The following is a 19226-nucleotide window of genomic DNA, read 5'->3' as shown; positions in this document are numbered from 1 at the left end:
CTAGAGACGACCAGCTTGAAGGGGAACCCCCAATGATAAGGGACATGGTGTTGCTGAAGGTGTGTGATGATAGGCTTCAGAGCTTGCTGTTTGGCAAGGGTAATTGGGGAAAGGTCACAGAAGAGTTGGAGTCTGTCACCTTTAAATTCCAGAGAAGACTTGTGGCGAACTGCTGATAATAAGGCTTCTTTGCTTTGAAAGAAATGGAAGCGGACTATGACGTCGCGTGGTCTGGTGCCTTCAACAGGTTTCGGGCCCAGAGAGCAATGAGCCCTGTCCATTTGCAAGTCTGCTTCTGGAACCATGGGAGAAGTTGCGATGAAGAAGGACAGTAGGTGACGGTGTAATTGTGCGTCAGCAATAGATTCGGACATACCGCAAATACAGATATTTTGGTGCCGTTCCCTGTTTTCCAGGTCCTCTTGTTGGACCTGCATTTTGGACAAGGAGTGCTTCACATACGCATTGTCTTCCTCCAAAACAGGAACGTATTGCACCAATTCATCAAACTTATTTTCCAATTGATCCGTGCGGTCTCCAATCTGGGCTATTTCCCCTCTGAGATCCAAGGCCAATTTTCCAACTTTAGCGGATATGGAGGCGGTGATATTGCGTAAAAATACTTGCAATTTATCACCTAACGCTGATATTGTGAGAGAAGATGTTGATGCAGCCTGCTGGAAAATCTGGGTAGAGTGTGGCTGATTCCCTGATGTAGGGTGGTCCATTGCCCCTCCTGTTGTGGCCTGGGGGTCAGAATCCTCCATCTGAGGATGGATCAGGGCAGAAGCTGTCAGCTGCTCTGTATTGTATGAGGGTGCAGTACCCTCCATGGCCGCTGGGGGTCCGGGATCACTCCCCGGACTCCTGATGCTACTAGAGGCCAGGGATTGCGGCCTGGATAGAAACCGCTGGAGCGGTGAGGGCCACGGATCTTGTGGCGGCGGGGAGGGGGGCTTCAAGTGCCCTATCTTCCTCCTGGAAGCCTTTCCCTGGTGCCGGGCCAGGTTCTGGATGGGTGTGACTCACCCGGAGCGGAGAGAGAGCTGTGCCGCGTTACGGGTGAGTTCGTGCTGGCCGGGGATGAGCGGAGCTCAGTGCTTAAGCGACCGCCATCGTCCTTGGTTGCGCATGCGCCCCCATTAATAAACATTTCTGACTTTACATAAGATCTGATAGGCCACCATAAGTTATACTTAGGGAAAAGCAAGTGGATCATGCACATAAAATTGTAACCAATGGCATTTTTATCATCAAAATTTTACCAAACTTGCTGGATGTATATTTACATATTAGTGCTTACTCATTAGATTATTTACATAAAATAAAAATAACTAAGATAATTGTTGTCCAATTAGACTGATTTTGACTGGATCAGGTAATGATCCTTTTGTCTATGGGTAGCAGCAGATATGCTCATCTAGGGCCCCCTTCACATCTTTTAATTCTGGAGTTACATCTCACATTAAGATGAATTGCACTACAGCAGCCCATTCATTTCAGTTGCATTAAGACACCACAAAAGGACCATTGTTTTCCAATGCAGTGCACCACAGTGTATATGTAGTAGAGTATTACCCTCTGTTGCGGTGCGGTGCAATCCAGGTGTGCAAACTTTGTGTTCTGTTAAAAATTAATGATGTGCGTTGTACAATGTGCATTGTGTAGTGTCCCAAATATGCAGCAATACAACAAAAAAAAATCATTTTTTTTTTAATTAATTGAGGTGCATTTTAGCCCATTCAGTTTGAATGGATTGCCTAATGCAAAGGGATTCCACACAGCATGATGGTGCGAACAAGCTCTGACCAGAAAAGAAAATCCTCATGGGCAATTGGGTATTCCCTGGGTCAATAAGTTACAGTGATATATATATAGTATTTTTAGAAACACATCCAGTCCTTTTTTTGAATCAAGACATTAAAGTGATACTAAAGGTTCAGACTTTTTTTACAATAACAAACATGCAAACATGGTATACTTGCCTGCTCTGTGCAATGTTTGTCCTCCTTTTCTCGAGTCCCCAGTGGCACTCCTTGCCCCTCCCTCCTGCTGGGTGCCCCCAGAGCAAGCTGTGTGCTCTGGGGGCACTTGCGCATCCTTGTACATTAGCCACCTCTGTGTGTCTATAAGAATGGGCTCAAATCACACTGCACTAAACCGCTTGTGACTCACACAGGAATGCATAGTGCATTCTTGTGCGATTCCTAGTATGAACTGTCCCCAAAACTCTTTTCCTCCAGGTGCAGGAGTTCCCTTTGTATCTTTAATTGATCTTAACCACTTCAAGTACACACACTTTCACCCCCTTCCAGTCCAGGCCAATTTTCAGCTTTCAACACTATCACACTTTGAATGACAATTAGTCATGCAACACTGTAGCCATATGAAATATTTATCATTTTTTGAGACAGATAGAGCTTTTTTTTCGTGGCATTTGATCACCACTGGGTTTTTAATTTTTTGCTATATAAATTTAAAAAGACAGCAAATTTTGAAAAAAAATCAAGTTTTGTTATAAAATTTTGAAAATAAATAATTTGTCTTCATAAATTTAGGCCATAATGTATTCTGCTACATTTTGGGGTAAAAAATAACCCAAAACAGTGTATCTTGTGAAAGAGTCTACAAACTATGGGATACATATTTGAAAATTGATCAGCTGAGACCCTAAAATGCTGGACGCTGGTATGACGCATGGCAGTGATCAGGACATGAGCTATGGCGGTGATCAGGACCCTGGTATGGTGGTGATCAGGACACTGGTATGGCAGTGATCAGGACGCTGGTATGGCAAATGGGGTGAACAGGATGCTGGTATGGGACATGGCAATGATCATAAGGATGTTATGGGGCATGGTGGTGATCAGGATTCTGGTACGGGGTATGGCAGTGAACAAGATGTTGATATGGCGTATGGTGGTGATCAGGGTGTTGGTATGGGGTGTGGTGGTGATCAGGCGCTGGTATGGCCATGATCAGGACACTGGTATGGTGTATGGGGGTGTTTTAGTGTGCACTGGGCCAGGTGACAGGGGTTGGCTGCAATATTTATTATGAATATACTGGGGCAGTGATCAGGGACACAGGAGCTGGCTGGCACAGCAGTACAAGCAGCCTGACAGGCTGCAGGATAGCTCCTCTATGCTCTCACACTGAGAGCACAGAGAGGCAATCTTTAGTTTCACTTTCCAGTATTTACTATGTGATTGTTGTGATTGGACACAGCAATTACATGGTAAAAGACCATGTGATCGCCCTGACACAGCGGTAATGTGATCCGCTGTGTCTGGGCGATATACCGATTGCCGGACTCACGGGTGTGTGCTCTGTGAGCCGCACAGCAGCCGCCAATGCGGGCTGACATACAGGTACATTAGCCCTCATCGGCAAAAGCTTCCCGTCCACAATCTATAGACTATGGGCGGATGGGGAATCTCAACAACTCAGATCAGCTAATCTTTCCTCATAAGTTCCAGGGGACAACATCCAGGCTTGACATTTCAACTAAACTTGTCGTATTTGGAGAAAGCTTGTACCAGGGATGTCTGCCCACTCTACGCCACATTATCACACACACTTTGTAAAATAATGGCACACATCATGTAAAGACAAAGATCCTAAAACTGGTATCTAATGATTAATTTTGTGGTATGTGTTTTACTTTGCAGGAAAATGTAAAATGTAATTCTGCCGAACATTTAAAAATGAATTTATTACACTCTTTACTCCTCTTGTCCACTGGCAGGATACGACTTCCAATTATAAAATTAGTAAATATGCAAAAACATTGTATTTGCCTTGGCTGGCATTGCGAACCACAGGAACCCCAAAGGAATTTCACTGAAATAATTTGGATAAGTTCAATGAGTACAGAAGGATTCCTGGAAATAGAACATATGAACAGACCATATGAAGATTATATTGCCAAGATAAAAATGCTTACCATCTAGTTATCACGACAGATCAAAGGAGCAGAATGTGGCAGTTAATTTGTTTTTAGTAAATTAAAATGGATTGACATGTGTAATTACCTCCTGTCTTGCAGAATGCTGTGTATCTCTGGCCTTTCCTCTCATAGTGTACTGTTTATAGCTATTCTTCATCTCATTTTCATACTGCTGGTACTTCAAGCGGTATCTGTCTGATGGCGATGGCAAGTTCTCAGGAACTGTTCTCAACTGTTTAACAGAAAGCTAGAGAAAAGACAAGAATGAATGTATGCTTTATATAGTTATAGGTCCATTTTTTAATGGTAAAAAACATGGAGGCTTTCATTGCTGAGCTCTCCTTCTAAAAGTGATAGTTTTTTTATTTCATATGGATCTAGCTACTTCATAGTTTCAGAGTTACTGACCTGGCACAAGATCAGCGGTTCTGATTTAAAGTCACAATGATTGTTGGGGTCAATGTTTTAAAGCATACGTAAACCCAACATTTCATATTCCTGATATGTGCCTGCTGTACCATGTACTTGTATGAAAAAGTATCCTGTTTTTTTTGTATTGCTTCCTTTGTGTGAAATCCCTGGTATTCCTGCCAGTCCCCTTGCTTTCCTATTGCAAACTGACCACACAAGGCATGCGAGCACAGTGTAGTCAGTTCTCTAGCTGTGCTGGAAATTCAGCCTGCTCTTCTCAAATGATAAGATCAGTGTAATGCTGTTTCTCCTCCCCTAGCTTGTATGCAGCTGAGAAAAGAGGTAATGTGATCTCTTATAAAAAAAACGGGGGGGGGGGGGGGAGGTATTTATAATGTTTTATATATGTACAAACAAATTTTTTACCTTTCATTTCTATTTTAAACTGAATGGGTTGTTTTACAAGGTGCGGGTTTACAATAACTTTAAACTATCAAAGCCAGAGGCAGCCAGGTAAGTGACATTTTCAGAAAGAGTTCAGCGTTCACAGAACATGTTTCTGTTGGTGTATTGTAAAGCCCAACTCCAACCAATATATATATATATATATATATATATATATATATATATATATATATATTTATTTTATTTTTTTCAGTTTGGATAGAGTGGAGAAGAGTTAACATCTCTATTGGATTTTTGTTTGTGTATGTGGCATCATAAAGGAGATTTTCCCTCATTTTGCGTTTCCCTGTGATGCCTACATTTCTTGTATGGGCATCACAGGGACAGAAAATTAAAGACAGAAATAAGACATTGTCAGATATTCCAATATTTTACTCTTGCACACTGTACTGATGTATGACCATCAGACATTCCATGCAATAAAAAAAGCCAGGATGAGATGTATATTACTTGCATATAGTTGCGTGTATTTGCAGGTATGCATACACAAGCAGGAAGCGTGGCATTTGCACGCATTTGTGGGTATTTGAGCTAATTTGCAAGTATACACGCAAAAAAAATGACCAGTGGCTCAGATTTCTGTTTTTTTTTTTTTTTTACTGATCAATACATTTTTGCTCCTGTGTGTACAGGCACTTCGAAAACAATGGGCTGCGTTTATATCAGTAAAAAAAAACAAAACACCTTAATACCTGAAAACAGCATTTTCAGGCAGCAATGCACAGGAGGCTGATATTTTTTTTTTTCGTCTGTGTCCCCATTGAAGAGATTTTCCATCTCATCCTATTCTAACAGAAAATTAGTGGAAATCTCACAGACAGAAATAAAAACCAGAGACTCCAACTTTTCCTTGCTCTATCCAAAACATATTTAGATATAAAGTTTTGATTGAATTAGTTTTTTTTAATTTCATTACCTGATGAATTCAAGGCAACTGTTTTAAAGAACAAGCCATCATGGCTTTAAAAGATGACACTAAGGGGGTTATTCGCTAAAGCTGGAGAGTGCAAAATCTGATGCAAGTTTGCACAGAAACAAATCAGCTTCCAGGTTTTATTGTCAAAGCTTAATTGAAAAAGCTGAAGTTAGTAGCTCCTAAGAAGTAGCATGCGATCAGAAGCGGTAAACAGGACCTTATTTCAAGTTAGCATGATAAATAAGATCATATAATACCAGAAGGCACACCTCCGCTCAGTAATCTATTTCTATCCAAGTGAAAGGGAGCCAGGCCAGGGGTACCCAACCAAGCCTCCCAAAGTTTCAGAAATTTACCAGGACTACCTCTGTGTTGATAGACCATCTTCTCCCTTGATAGTGTGTCATTAACTGCCTTAATCCAATGAGCTTTTAATGGGGTAGAGGGGGGTAACCATCTCTGTGCTATAATTTTCCTAGCTATAAATAGAAGGTGGAGAATGGCAGTGTATATCAAGGGCTTATAGTTCTCCTCATCTGAAGTTAGTAGCTGATTGGCTACAATGCACAACGGCATCAGATTCTGAGTGCACCAGTTTTAGTAAATCTCCCCCTAAGCATATTTAGACTTGTATCGCCATGACCCAGACAGAACCAACATAAATAAGCTGCTTGAGGAGTACTCAACAACTCTGATTTCATACTATACAAATTCAGACTTTTATATCAGTTACCTGAAACATACCTGAGGGGAATTACAAAAACATTATATGTTGGGGGACCGAACAGTTACAAGGCAGAAGTTTTAAAAAATAGAGCCACTGTGGCTTTAATTGGTCATGCAGATTTCTGTTTTCATACCCCGGCAGAGAAGTGCAAACTATTTTTGATAGACTAAACCCAGTTACAATCTTGGTTTATCTGGCAGGAAAGCAATTCTGATTTTATTACTTGTAGTACAAAAAATAGCACAGTGTATTCTCTTACCTCATTATTGGCTGGAACCTGTCTTGTAACAGTCTATATTAAAAAAAAAATGTTAACACTTAAATTAAAAGTGAACAATACAATGGGGAAGATTTACGAAAACTGGTGCACACAGAATTTGGTGCAGCTGTGCATAGTAGCCAATCATCATCTAACCTCAGCTTGTTCAATTAAGCTTTGGCAATTAAACCTGGAAGCGGATTGGTTTCTTTGGCAGAGCTGCACCAGATTCAGAATTCTCCAGTTTTAGTAAATAACCTCCAATGACATTTAGATTTAAAATAGAACTAAAGGCAAGACTTTTTTTTTCATTTTAGGGAGATTTCCCTTTACTTCTTGTCCCATAGTCAAAAGAGGAAGTGAGAGGAAATCCCTGCAAATTAAGGGAATCTATTGCAACTACCAGGTTACCAGAACTAGTGTCCCCAATGAAAGATTTTTTGGGGTTATTATCACTTACAATGATAATGGTAAACAGGACAAATAGAGAGGGTGAATCTCCTTAATGTATGGCAGCAGTTGCAATAAAACCTGACAGGGGTACTTACCCATCTCCACTCTGTCCAAATTTAAAAAAAAGTTTTGCTTTTAGTTATACAAGAAGAATATGAAAAAAAGGAAACAGGAAAGAAAATATGTTGACATTTCCAAACAAAGCTCATAGCAACAAAATAAACCTCTTCCAGTTCCACAGGTTTATATCTTAAAGCAGAACTTCTCATTCAGAATGAAGTAACTGGTTCTTTGGATATAAGGCATATAAAGGACCCTGTATTTACCTTGTATATGCTCCCCCTGGTCCCCACTACCCTGTCTGCCCACTGGAACAGAGAGAAAAACTCTATACTTCCAGGTATTGGGAACATAAAAAGCAGGACTCCAAAAGCCAATCCCCACACCCAAATGCTATCATAAAAGGTGTGGGTCCTTAACTCAGTTTAACATCCATTATCCCATTGTAGGGTCAGAATTACACAAATAATTTTGGGGGAGCCTAACCAGGTAAACAGAGCAGAAATTCAATGCTTGGAAGGTATGCCTCCTTTCTATGCCTGCTTAATACAAACTTCTAAATGACTTTAAAAAAATAAAAGTAAACAGCCTGAAAAACACAAATATATAACAAAAATGGTATGTTTGACAATTTTCCAATTTATATTTGCATACAGTTACCTGTTGTTTTTGGTAATGTTGAGCATATGGAGTATTAAGTGGTGTACCCCAACTAACAGTGGAAGATGAATCTGGAGGAGCAAACCTTGGGTAGCCTTTACTTAATGGAATGTATGTGTCCTGAGGTAGAAAACAAGAATTTAAAATTATTTTTTTGATGGCCAGAAATATTAATATATACGATTCTTATCTTAAACGCATCATGTTTACTATATACTGGCAAAACCAGAACATTTGGAATGTTGGCTAAATGGTACTCATGCCTTACAGCTCTGGTTGCGGGACTTGAATTCTAGTTGATACATTGTCAGCCAGCAGTTTGAATATTCTTTCCATATCTGTGTGGTGGTTTTTCCCACAAGCCAGAAACATACCCTAGAGTGTGCAGGTATACAAGGGGGACATTGGATTATAAACATCTTCAAGGAGACAGGGACTGATGTGAAAGGCTGTATGTGCACTGTATAAAGCACTGTCAACTTTACAATATATTTACAATAAATACCTTAAAAATAGGAAATGTTCTTAGTGCTTAGTAGTAAATAAGCCTGGAAATCCTACTTTCCTACTCTCTGAATCCTTTAGGCCTCACACATAGCTTACTGAGATCATGTATGAGAAGGCCTCATGCACACAAGCAAGTGAGGTCATACAACATGGAATTAGTTGTTTTCCGGGTTCCATAGAAATTAATAGTTGCTATTTAAGGGTTCTGCATATGCTGGCTTTCCGTCTACTGATGAAACCCAATCACAAGGCGTAGAGGTGGAAGCAGCTGAGCCTGTGACGTCATCCTGGCAGCCATCCAGGAGAACAGGGTGGTGAGCCGTGAACTGTGATATATGGTTTTAACTCTATTGATCTTATATCATGTTTTTATTCTGGGAGCTAATAAAGTTTTTAAAAATAGAGAGCACTATGGTTCTGCCTTTCCATATTTGGTATCCATAATGTATGACGTGTGAGAATGCTGGAGGGAAGATTTGATCTGTACAACAGTGTCAAGAGGAGGATTGGAGAAGGATTTTTCCAGTTGCACATGGGTTGTTTGCAATATAGTGTGATAAGCGAATCTTGACCCACTTATGAGGTCTAATAGTGAGGTGAGCATGTTTTTCATCTATTTGGTGGAGGCACGTTTGGTGCAAGATGAAGATTGAAGATTATAGTGTCACATATTGCACGGGGGTGTTTTATAACATGGTTCTAAAAGACTTTATTGGGACTTTTTTATCTTATGTTAATTTTCTATTTACAAGTATTATTGCTGCGCTACACCATTTTTATGAGGTGTTGTGAAATCACTTACACAGTGTTTGAGCAAGCAACAATTTATTTATTAAGTATTTCTATTAATATGTGTGTACACTGAGGTTGTGCTGATTGAATCAGTTTTGATATACCTGCTTCCTGCCATACATTACTATGGGTGGCTATTAGAGATGAGCGAATCGAACCAGGCGAAGTGGAATTCGTTTCGAATTTCAGGAAAAATTCGAGTCCCGTCGAATCCGAATATTTGCATAATTCGGGTGCGCGAATCGGATTTTTCCCGATCAGCCGGCAAAAGTGTCCCTGCAGAGAGCTCCGCTATTTCTGACAGTTCTCTGACAGTTCCATCACATGTACAGCGGTTGAAACATTGTATCTATTTGTTTCCATTTAGGATACAGATGTTTTTATTCGGAAATAAATAGATACAATGTTTCAACCGCTGTACATGTGAAGGAACTGTCAGAGAACTGTCAGAAATAGCGGAGCTCTCTGCAGATACACTTTTTGCTGTACTGGAATACTTCTTCTTATTCTTCTTTTCATTCTTCTTATTCTTCTTTTCATTCTTCTTATTCTTCTTTTCTTCTTCATGAAAAGAAGAAGAATGAAAAGAAGAAGAAGAATGAAAAGAAGAAGAAGAATGAAAAGAAGAAGAAGAATGAAAAGAAGAAGAAGAATGAAAAGAAGAAGAAGAATGAAAAGAAGAAGAAGAATGAAAAGAAGAAGAAGAATGAAAAGAAGAAGAATCTTTTCATTCTTCTTTTCATCATTCTTCTTCTTATTTTCATTCTTCTTCTTATTTTCATTCTTCTTATTTTCATTCTTCTCATTCTTCTTTTCATTCTTCTTCTTTTCATTCTTCTTTTCTTCTTCATGAAAAGAAGAAAGAGAAGAAGAATGAAAAGAATGAAAAGAAGAACGAAAAGAAGAACGAAAAGAAGAACGAAAAGAAGAACGAAAGAAGAACGAAAGAAGAACGAAAAGAAGAACGAAAAGAAGAACGAGAAGAAGAATGAAAGGAAGAATGAAAGGAAGAATGAAAAGAAGAATGAAAAGAAGAATGAAAAGAAGAATGAAAAGAAGAATGAAAAGAAGAAGAATGAAAAGAAGAAGAAGAATGAAAAGAAGAAGAAGAATGAAAAGAAGAATGAAAAGAAGAAGAAGAATCTTTTCATTCTTCTCATTCTTCTTTTCATTCTTCTTCTTTTCATTCTTCTTTTCATTCTTCTTCTTTTCATTCTTCTTCTCATTCTTCTTCATGAGAAGAAGAATGAAAAGAAGAATGAAAAGAAGAAGAAGAATGAGAAGAAGAATGAGAAGAAGAATGAAAAGAAGAATGAAAAGAAGCCGAAGAATGAAAAGAAGAATGAGAAGAATGAAAAGAAGAATGAGAATAAGAATGAGAAGAATGAAAAGAAGAATGAGAAGAATGAAAAGAAGAAGAAGAAGAAGAATGAAAAGAAGAAGAAGGAATGAAAAGAAGAAGAATGAATGAAAAGAAGAAGAATGAAAAGAAGAAGAATGAAAAGAAGAAGAAGAATGAAAAGAAGAATGAAAAGAAGAAGAAGAAGAATGAATGAAAAGAAGAAGAATGAAAAGAAGAAGAATGAAAAGAAGAAGAAGAATGAAAAGAAGAATGAAAAGAAGAAGAAGAATCTTTTCATTCTTCTCATTCTTCTTCTTCTTTTCATTCTTCTTCTTCTTCTTTTCATTCTTCTTCTTCTTTTCATTCTTCTTCTTCTTTTCATTCTTCTTCTTCTTTTCATTCTTCTTCATGAGAAGAAGAATGAAAAGAAGAATGAAAAGAAGAAGAAGAATGAAAAGAAGAAGAAGAATGAAAAGAAGAAGAATGAATGAAAAGAAGAAGAATGAATGAAAAGAAGAAGAATGAATGAAAAGAAGAATGAAAAGAAGAAGAAGAATGAAAAGAAGAAGAAGAATGAAAAGAAGAAGAATGAATGAAAAGAAGAATGAAAAGAAGAAGAAGAATGAAAAGAAGAATGAGAAGAAGAATAAAAAGAAGAATGAGAAGAAGAAGAATGAGAAGAATGAAAAGAATGAAAAGAAGAAGAAGAAGAATGAAAAGAAGAAGAATGAAAAGAAGAAAAGAAGAAGAAGAAGAATCTTTTCATTCTTCTCATTCTTCTTCTTCTTTTCATTCATTCTTCTTCTTCTTTTCATTCTTCTTCTTTTCATTCTTCTTCTTTTCATTCTTCTTCTCATGAAGAAGAATGAAAAGAAGAATGAAAAGAAGAAGAAGAATGAAAAGAAGAAGAAGAATGAAAAGAAGAAGAAGAATGAAAAGAAGAAGAATGAATGAAAAGAAGAAGAATGAATGAAAAGAAGAATGAAAAGAAGAAGAAGAATGAAAAGAAGAAGAAGAATGAAAAGAAGAAGAATGAATGAAAAGAAGAATGAAAAGAAGAAGAAGAATGAAAAGAAGAATGAGAAGAAGAATAAAAAGAAGAATGAGAAGAAGAAGAATGAGAAGAATGAAAAGAATGAAAAGAAGAAGAAGAAGAATGAAAAGAAGAAGAATGAAAAGAAGAAAAGAAGAAGAAGAAGAATCTTTTCATTCTTCTCATTCTTCTTTTCATTCTTCTTCTTCTTTTCATTCTTCTTTTAATCCTACTTCTTCTTCATCCTCATCCTCTTCTTCTTCTGAGGATGAGGATGAAGAAGAAGAAGTAGGATGAAAATAAGAAGAATTCCAAGCCGGCAAAAAGTGTATCTGCAGAGCTCCTCTAAGTGTATCTGCAGAATAGAGGAGCTCTGCAGATACACTTTTTGCCGGCTTGGAATTCTTCTTATTTTCATCCTACTTCTTCTTCTTCTTCTTCTTCCTCTTCATCCTCATCCTCATCCTCTTCTTCTGAGGATGAGGATGAGGATGAAGAAGAAGAAGAAGAAGAAGAAGGATGAAAATAAGAAGAATTCCAAGCCGGCAAAAAGTGTATCTGCAGAGCTCCGCTAAGTGTATCTGCAGAGCTCAGCGGTTGAAACATTGTATCTATTTGTTTCCATTTATGGAAACAAATAGATACAATGTTTCAACCGCTGTATGGAGTGAATGTCAGAGAACTGTCAGAAATAGCGGAGCTCTGCAGATACACTTAGCAGAGCTCTGCAGATACACTTTTTGCCGGCTTGGAATTCTTCTTATTTTCATCCTACTTCTTCTTCTTCTTCATCCTCATCCTCTTCTTCTGTTGATGAGGATGAAGAAGAAGAAGAAGAAGAAGTAGGATGAAATAAGAAGAATTCCAAGCCGGCAAAAAGTGTATCTGCAGAGCTCCTCTAAGTGTATCTGCAGAATAGAGGAGCTCTGCAGATACACTTTTTGCCGGCTTGGAATTCTTCTTATTTTCATCCTACTTCTTCTTCTTCTTCCTCTTCATCCTCATCAACAGAAGAAGAGGATGAGGATGAAGAAGAAGAAGAAGTAGGATGAAAATAAGAAGAATTCCAAGCCGGCAAAAAGTGTATCTGCAGAGCTCCGCTAAGTGTATCTGCAGAGCTCCGCTAAGTGTAAGAAATAGCGGAGCTCTGCAGATACACTTTTTGCCGGCTTGGAATTCTCCTTCTTCTCATCCTTCTTCTCATCCTTCTCCTGCTTCTCATCCTTCTCCTGCTTCTCATCCTTCTCCTGCTTCTCATCCTTCTCCTGCTTCTCATCCTTCTCCTGCTTCTCATCCTTCTCCTGCTTCTCATCCTTCTCCTTCTCCTTCTTCTCATCCTTCTCCTTCTCCTTCCTCATCTCCAAGGGCATTTAAATTAAAGGTACAGTGTTCTGCACTAATTTAAAGGCTCTCTGAAGCCTAGAAACCCTTTTTATAAGTTAAATTCGTATCGAATAAATTCGCATCGAATCGAATTTCTTCCTCAAATTCGGCGAATCAGCCGAATCGAATTTTTGAATAATTCGCTCATCTCTAGTGGCTATACGTCGCAGCTTTGTCTCCCACATTGAAATACACCAACAGTGTACTTTGTATGCCCTCATGCATTAGTGTACATGAGTCCGAAATTGATCAGGGAAGTATAAACAAACTTTATGCGCTTTAACCAGGGGCGGACTGACCATTTGGAAACTCAGGCACTGCCCAAGGACAGTAGGGGGCCCCATGAGATGCCCCTGGTACATTTTTCATAGGCTTTTTTGAGTTTGGGCAAGGACACGGGCCCCACGATCCCCTATTGCCCGGGGGCCCCATGAGTTGTCAGTCCGTCCCTGGCTTTAACACACATTTAGCTGCAGCTGCACCAGAATAAATGGTCCCAAGACGGTGTAAAAGCAGCTAGACTTAATGCATCGGGATGCAGCTGAACTTCTACATTTAAATTCAGCCATAACAAAGCATTACATTTTTCCAGATGTGTATTGAAAAACTACAAATGCATCTGGAAGCATTTATTTTGATGCCCAAGTGCATGGGGCCTTAGCCACACTTGAAATTTTGCCTCATCAGCAGGGGCTGACACAGCAGTCCTGGCCTGGGTACAGAAGCTATAGCCTAAACACCCACAGGGCTCTTTAAGACAGGAGGTAATGTGTACCACCACAGATTGCTTTTCAGAGGGCAGTTGGCAGGCATTCAGGAGGTACTATTGCCACCTGCTGATATCTGTTTTTTTTTTTGTTTGCCAAATGGCAGTTTTCCATTGCTGGACCGCGCTACATTTGAGTCATGGTTGTGGTGTAGCCCCACTGATCTCAATAGGGGAGTTTGACAGGCAGTAGTGCTGCCTATCAAACTCTACAGCCCACAAAGCATTGCAGTGTGTACAGCCTGTCGGGCTGTAATGTTAGAATTCCTGTGGTAGGCCAGGGGGCAGTAAGGGCTCATCGACACTTGTAGTTGGGGGGCGGCAAAACATGTAGCAGACCCACGTTTTAATCCCCCCCAACTGCTATCCCTTAAGCTACAATGGCAGCGGCCAGGGGTGTACCCATGCCACGGCCAGAATGCTTTGCTTCATGGCTGCAGCAGAAGTTATATCCCTTTTGCATTTGGCAGGCACTACCACCCACTGAACCCCAAATGATTGTCCATGCTGTAACCGCCCTGCAACTGCATGTGCCAATGCAGCATTTATAGGGTTAAAGCAGATGATGAGGAGGCCTCATCAGCACCTGTCAAATGCCTCATATTACTTTTCAGAGGAGCGGCTGTCAGGGCTCCCAGGTATGACCAGAGGTGTGTGACTGATGCAGGGAAACGCAGACTTCAGATATGTGATAAACAATACAATTTATTAACACTAACAATACAAACATAAACGCAGTGCAATACTAAAACATAACACAGTGCAAACAAACCAAACCAACCACCCACAGATAACAGTATATACAAGCAAGCGTCGTCAGGCAGGCCGGGTCAATATCAATAGGGCAGGTAGGTACAGGGGGAGCAAGCAGAGAATGGTCGGGGTCACAGGCCAGGTTCAGCAGGTAGCAAGCAGCGTAGTACAGAGGGTCAAGCAGAGAGATGGTCAGGGTCACAAGCCAGGGATCAGGACAGGTAGCAGAGAATCAGACAGGAACAGAGAGCAGGAACAGGATACAGGGCCAAGAGAAACACAACACCAAGGCAGAGTCTGTGGGTCTGGCCATCCCTTAAATACCCCAGCATCATCAGTTCCAGGTGTTTAGCTGGCTGAAAGGTTGAGTCTCTGATTGCTGGGAGCACCCGCTGGCCAGCCCTGGTACTGCAGATCAAAAGGCAGGTGAGTCCCACCATTGCTGGCCAGTCCATTCCTAACAGTACCCCCCCCCCCCAAGGAGCGGCCTCAGGACGCTCCAAACAGTCCTAGCTGGGCAAAATGTTCCACCGCCCGGGTCTGGTAACTGGCGGGATATCAAAGACTGGCGCACCGGGCTGGACTCCGGGCAGAGGCGCACCGGGCTGGACTCCGGGCAGAGGCGCACCGGGCAGAGGCGCACCGGGCAGAGGCGCACCGGGCAGAGGCGCACCGGGCAGAGGCGCACCGGGCAGAGGCGCACCGGGCAGAGGCGCACCGGGCAGAGGCGCATCGGGCAGGACTCCGGGCAGAGGCGCATCGGGCAGGACTCCGGGCAGAGGCGCATCGGGCAGGACTCCGGGCAGAGGCGCATCGGGCAGGACTCCGGGCAGAGGCGCATCGGGCGGAGCGGCGGGCGCCGGGCCCCCGGGCGGAGCGGCGGGCGCCGGGCCCCCGGGCGGAGCGGCGGGCGCCGGGCCCCCGGGCGGAGCGGCGGGCGCCGGGCCCCCGGGCGGAGCGGCGGGCGCCGGGCCCCCGGGCGGAGCGGCGGGCGCCGGGCCCCCGGGCGGAGCGGCGGGCGCCGGGCCCCCGGGCGGAGCGGCGGGCGCCGGGCCCCCGGGCGGAGCGGCGGGCGCCGGGCCCCCGGGCGGAGCGGCGGGCCCCCGGGCGGAGCGGCGGGCGCCGGGCCCCCGGGCGGAGCGGCGGGCGCCGGGCCCCCGGGCGGAGCGGCGGGCGCCGGGCCCCCAGGCGGAGCGGCGGGCATCGGGCCCCCAGGCGGGGCGACAGGCATCGGGCCCCCAGGCGGGGCGACAGGCATCGGGCCCCCAGGCGGGGCGACAGGCATCGGGCCCCCAGGCGGGGCGACAGGCATCGGGCCCCCAGGCGGGGCGACAGGCATCGGGCCCCCAGGCGGGGCGACAGGCATCGGGCCCCCAGGCGGGGCGACAGGCATCGTGCCCCCAGGCGGGGCGACAGGCATCGTGCCCCCAGGCAGGGCGACAGGCATCGGGGCGACAGGCATCGTGCCCCCAGGCGGGGCGACAGGCATCGTGCCCCCAAGGCGGGGCGACAGGCATCGTGCCCCCAGGCGGGGCGACAGGCATCGTGCCCCCAGGCGGGGCGGCGGGCGCCGGACCCCCAGGCGGGGCGACAGGTCTCGGGCCCTCAGGCGGAGCGGCGGGCGCCGGACCCCCAGGCGGAGCGACAGGTCTCGGGCCCTCAGGTGGAGCGGCGGGCGCCGGACCCCCAGGCGGAGCGACAGGTCTCGGGCCCTCAGGCGGAGCGGCGGGCGCCGGACCCCCAGGCGGAGCGACAGGTCTCGGGCCCTCAGGCGGAGCGGCGGGCGCCGGACCCCCAGGCGGAGCGACAGGTCTCGGGCCCTCAGGCGGAGCGGCGGGCGCCGGACCCCCAGGCGGAGCGACAGGTCTCGGGCCCTCAGGCGGAGCGGCGGGCGCCGGACCCCCAGGAGGAGCGACAGGTCTCGGGCCCTCAGGCGGAGCGGCGGGCGCCGGACCCCCAGGCGGAGCGACAGGTCTCGGACCCTCAGGCGGAGCGGCGGGCGCCGGACCCCCAGATGGAGCGACAGGTCTCGGGCCCTCAGGCGGAGCGGCGGGCGCCGGACCCCCAGGAGGAGCGACAGGTCTCAGGCCCCCAGGCGGGGCGGCGGGCACCGAGTCACCAGGCACAACCGTGGGCTCCGAGTCAACTGGGATGACCGCTGGCATTGGGTCAGACATTGGATCGTCTGGCTGGACAGCGGGCATCGGGTCACCAGGCATCAGGTCATTTGGCTCGACAGCGGGCACCGCGTCATCTGGCAAGGCAGTGGGCTCCGAGTCAACAGGCACGACAGTGAGCACCGGGTCATCAGGTACCGGATTGTCTGGCTCGACAGCGGGCACCGCGTCATCTGGCAAGGCAGTGGGCTCCGAGTCAACTGGTATGACCGCGGGCCCTGGGTCAGACATTGGATCGTCTGGCTGGACAGCGGGCACTGGGTTACCAGGCATCAGGTCATTTGGCTTGACAGCGGGCACCGCGTCATCTGGCAAGGCAGTGGGCTCCGAGTCAACAGGCACGACAGTGAGCACCGGGTCATCAGGTACCGGATTGTCTGGCTCGACAGCGGGCATCGGGTCACCAGGTATGACAGCGGGCACTAAGTCACCAGGCATCAGGTCATTTGGCTCGACAGCGGGCACCGGATCAGGTACCGGATCATCTGGATCAACAGCGGGCATCGAGTCAACTGGCCTAATAGGATCGTCAGGCTGGATCAGTTCATCATGCTGGGTAGAGGCTTCAGGCCGAGTAGAGGCTTCAGGCCGAGTAGAGGCTTCAGGCCGAGTAGAGGCTTCAGGCCGAGTAGAGGCTTCAGGCCGAGTAGAGGCTTCAGGCCGAGTAGAGGCTTCAGGCCGAGTAGAGGCTTCAGGCCGAGTAGAGGCTTCAGGCCGAGTAGGGGCTTCAGGCCGAGTAGGGGCTTCAGGCCGAGTAGGGGCTTCAGGCCGAGTAGGGGCTTCAGGCCGAGTAGGGGCTTCAGGCCGAGTAGGGGCTTCAGGCCGAGTAGGGGCATCAGGCCGAGTAGGGGCATCAGGCCGAGTAGGGGCATCAGGCCGAGTAGAGGCTTTAGGCCGAGTAGAGGCATCAGGCTGCGTACAGGCATCAGGCTGAAGAGAGGCATCAGGCTGCGTACCGGCATCAGGCTGAAGAGAGGCTTCAGGCTGAACCACGGAAGGCAGGCTCACCGGTTTGGATACTGGCAGGATGGTATTGGTTGGAAAGAATTTTCGCTTTTTTCTGGTTTTAACTACTGGAGCACTGCAAGTAAACGCAGGTCTGCAAACGAATGGAGCAGCTGGAGACAGAGAAGAACTGGAGAATGGAACAGGAGAGGGAGCGGTTGCTACAGAGGGCTCTTTTACAGGGTTAAAGGCAGGATAGGTGCAGCGAGTGGGAACAGGGTACTGACATGCGGTAGATAGCAGGGCAGGAGGAGCTGTTGGGAATGCAGGAGTAGAGTTTTGAGGAAATAGATTAGAAGCAGGACTGGGTTTTTGTAAGCTGACTGAGGCTGGGTGCAACAAATCTGTCCATGTCTGCAGTATGGGTTGAACAAAGCTGAGCTTACACAAAGCCTGTCTGGTCAATGACTGCACTGCGTTTATACAATCTCTTAGTGTCTGTGGTGAACATGTGGAATAACGCTCCAGAAAGTAACCCACATCATCCTCTAATAACCACACCAGGGACTCTACCTGGTCTGCACTAAATGGTGGCAAAAATTCATCCCTGCATTCGGGGGAACCAGATGAAACCAACTCTGCACAAACCTCAATCAATGGCTGCACCTCAGAGAACTCTGTGCCCTGATCTACTAGAACATGAGCGAGCCGTATACATTCTAGCAGTTCATCCCAGGGATACTCCTTCAGAGTCTGATAAGCATACTCCCTGTCATCAAACACTAGCAGATATAAATATTCAACCTCATCCAGATCCATCCTTCCCATCAACAAGCCAAGATGGCTTCCCTGTGCAGCCACTTCTGGTCAGGATTGGCCTTGGTGTAATGTCAGGGCTCCCAGGTATGACCAGAGGTGTGTGACTGATGCAGGGAAACGCAGACTTCAGATATGTGATAAACAATACAATTTATTAACACTAACAATACAAACATAAACGCAGTGCAATACTAAAACATAACACAGTGCAAACAAACCAAACCAACCACCCACAGATAACAGTATATACAAGCAAGCGTCGTCAGGCAGGCCGGGTCAATATCAATAGGGCAGGTAGGTACAGGGGGAGCAAGCAGAGAATGGTCGGGGTCACAGGCCAGGTTCAGCAGGTAGCAAGCAGCGTAGTACAGAGGGTCAAGCAGAGAGATGGTCAGGGTCACAAGCCAGGGATCAGGACAGGTAGCAGAGAATCAGACAGGAACAGAGAGCAGGAACAGGATACAGGGCCAAGAGAAACACAACACCAAGGCAGAGTCTGTGGGTCTGGCCATCCCTTAAATACCCCAGCATCATCAGTTCCAGGTGTTTAGCTGGCTGAAAGGTTGAGTCTCTGATTGCTGGGAGCACCCGCTGGCCAGCCCTGGTACTGCAGATCAAAAGGCAGGTGAGTCCCACCATTGCTGGCCAGTCCATTCCTAACAGCGGCAGTCCTTGCCACTTGTAATCCTTGCCACCTGTAATCGAGCCCTAAAACCAAGGCTCAAATGTCTGTTTTCACCTCCCACAACAGCCAGTGTGAAAGAGTTCACAGGGATCTAAAGTCTATTTTTTACTTTAATGCATTTTTT

The 19226-nt window shown here is 45.3% G+C and overlaps 1 protein-coding gene across 3 annotated transcripts in view; it reads right to left on the bottom strand.

The window, feature by feature from the left end:
* The window catches only part of CAPS2 (calcyphosine 2), a 172643-nt gene that overhangs the window by 100146 nt on the left and 53271 nt on the right, over positions 1-19226 (bottom strand). For 2 of the 3 annotated variants that reach the window (XM_089674091.1, XM_089674089.1), the window contains exons 5-7: positions 7901-8020; positions 6728-6760; positions 4035-4196 (exon numbers count right to left, since the gene is read on the bottom strand). In XM_089674091.1, the coding sequence (XP_089530217.1) occupies positions 4035-4196; positions 6728-6760; positions 7901-8020 (315 nt within the window). The remainder of the gene's footprint in view (positions 1-4034; positions 4197-6727; positions 6761-7900; positions 8021-19226) is intronic. The other variant, XM_089674090.1, reaches the window with a different exon arrangement.

Source organism: Staurois parvus, unplaced genomic scaffold (genome assembly GCF_062004578.1).
Source record: "Staurois parvus isolate SC_StPar_1 unplaced genomic scaffold, SC_StPar_1.0 ptg000147l, whole genome shotgun sequence".
In the NCBI taxonomy this organism is placed as follows: Eukaryota; Metazoa; Chordata; class Amphibia; order Anura; family Ranidae; genus Staurois; species Staurois parvus.
The sequence above is the reverse complement of the archived record's forward strand: the minus strand, read 5'-3'. Positions and strand labels throughout refer to the sequence as shown.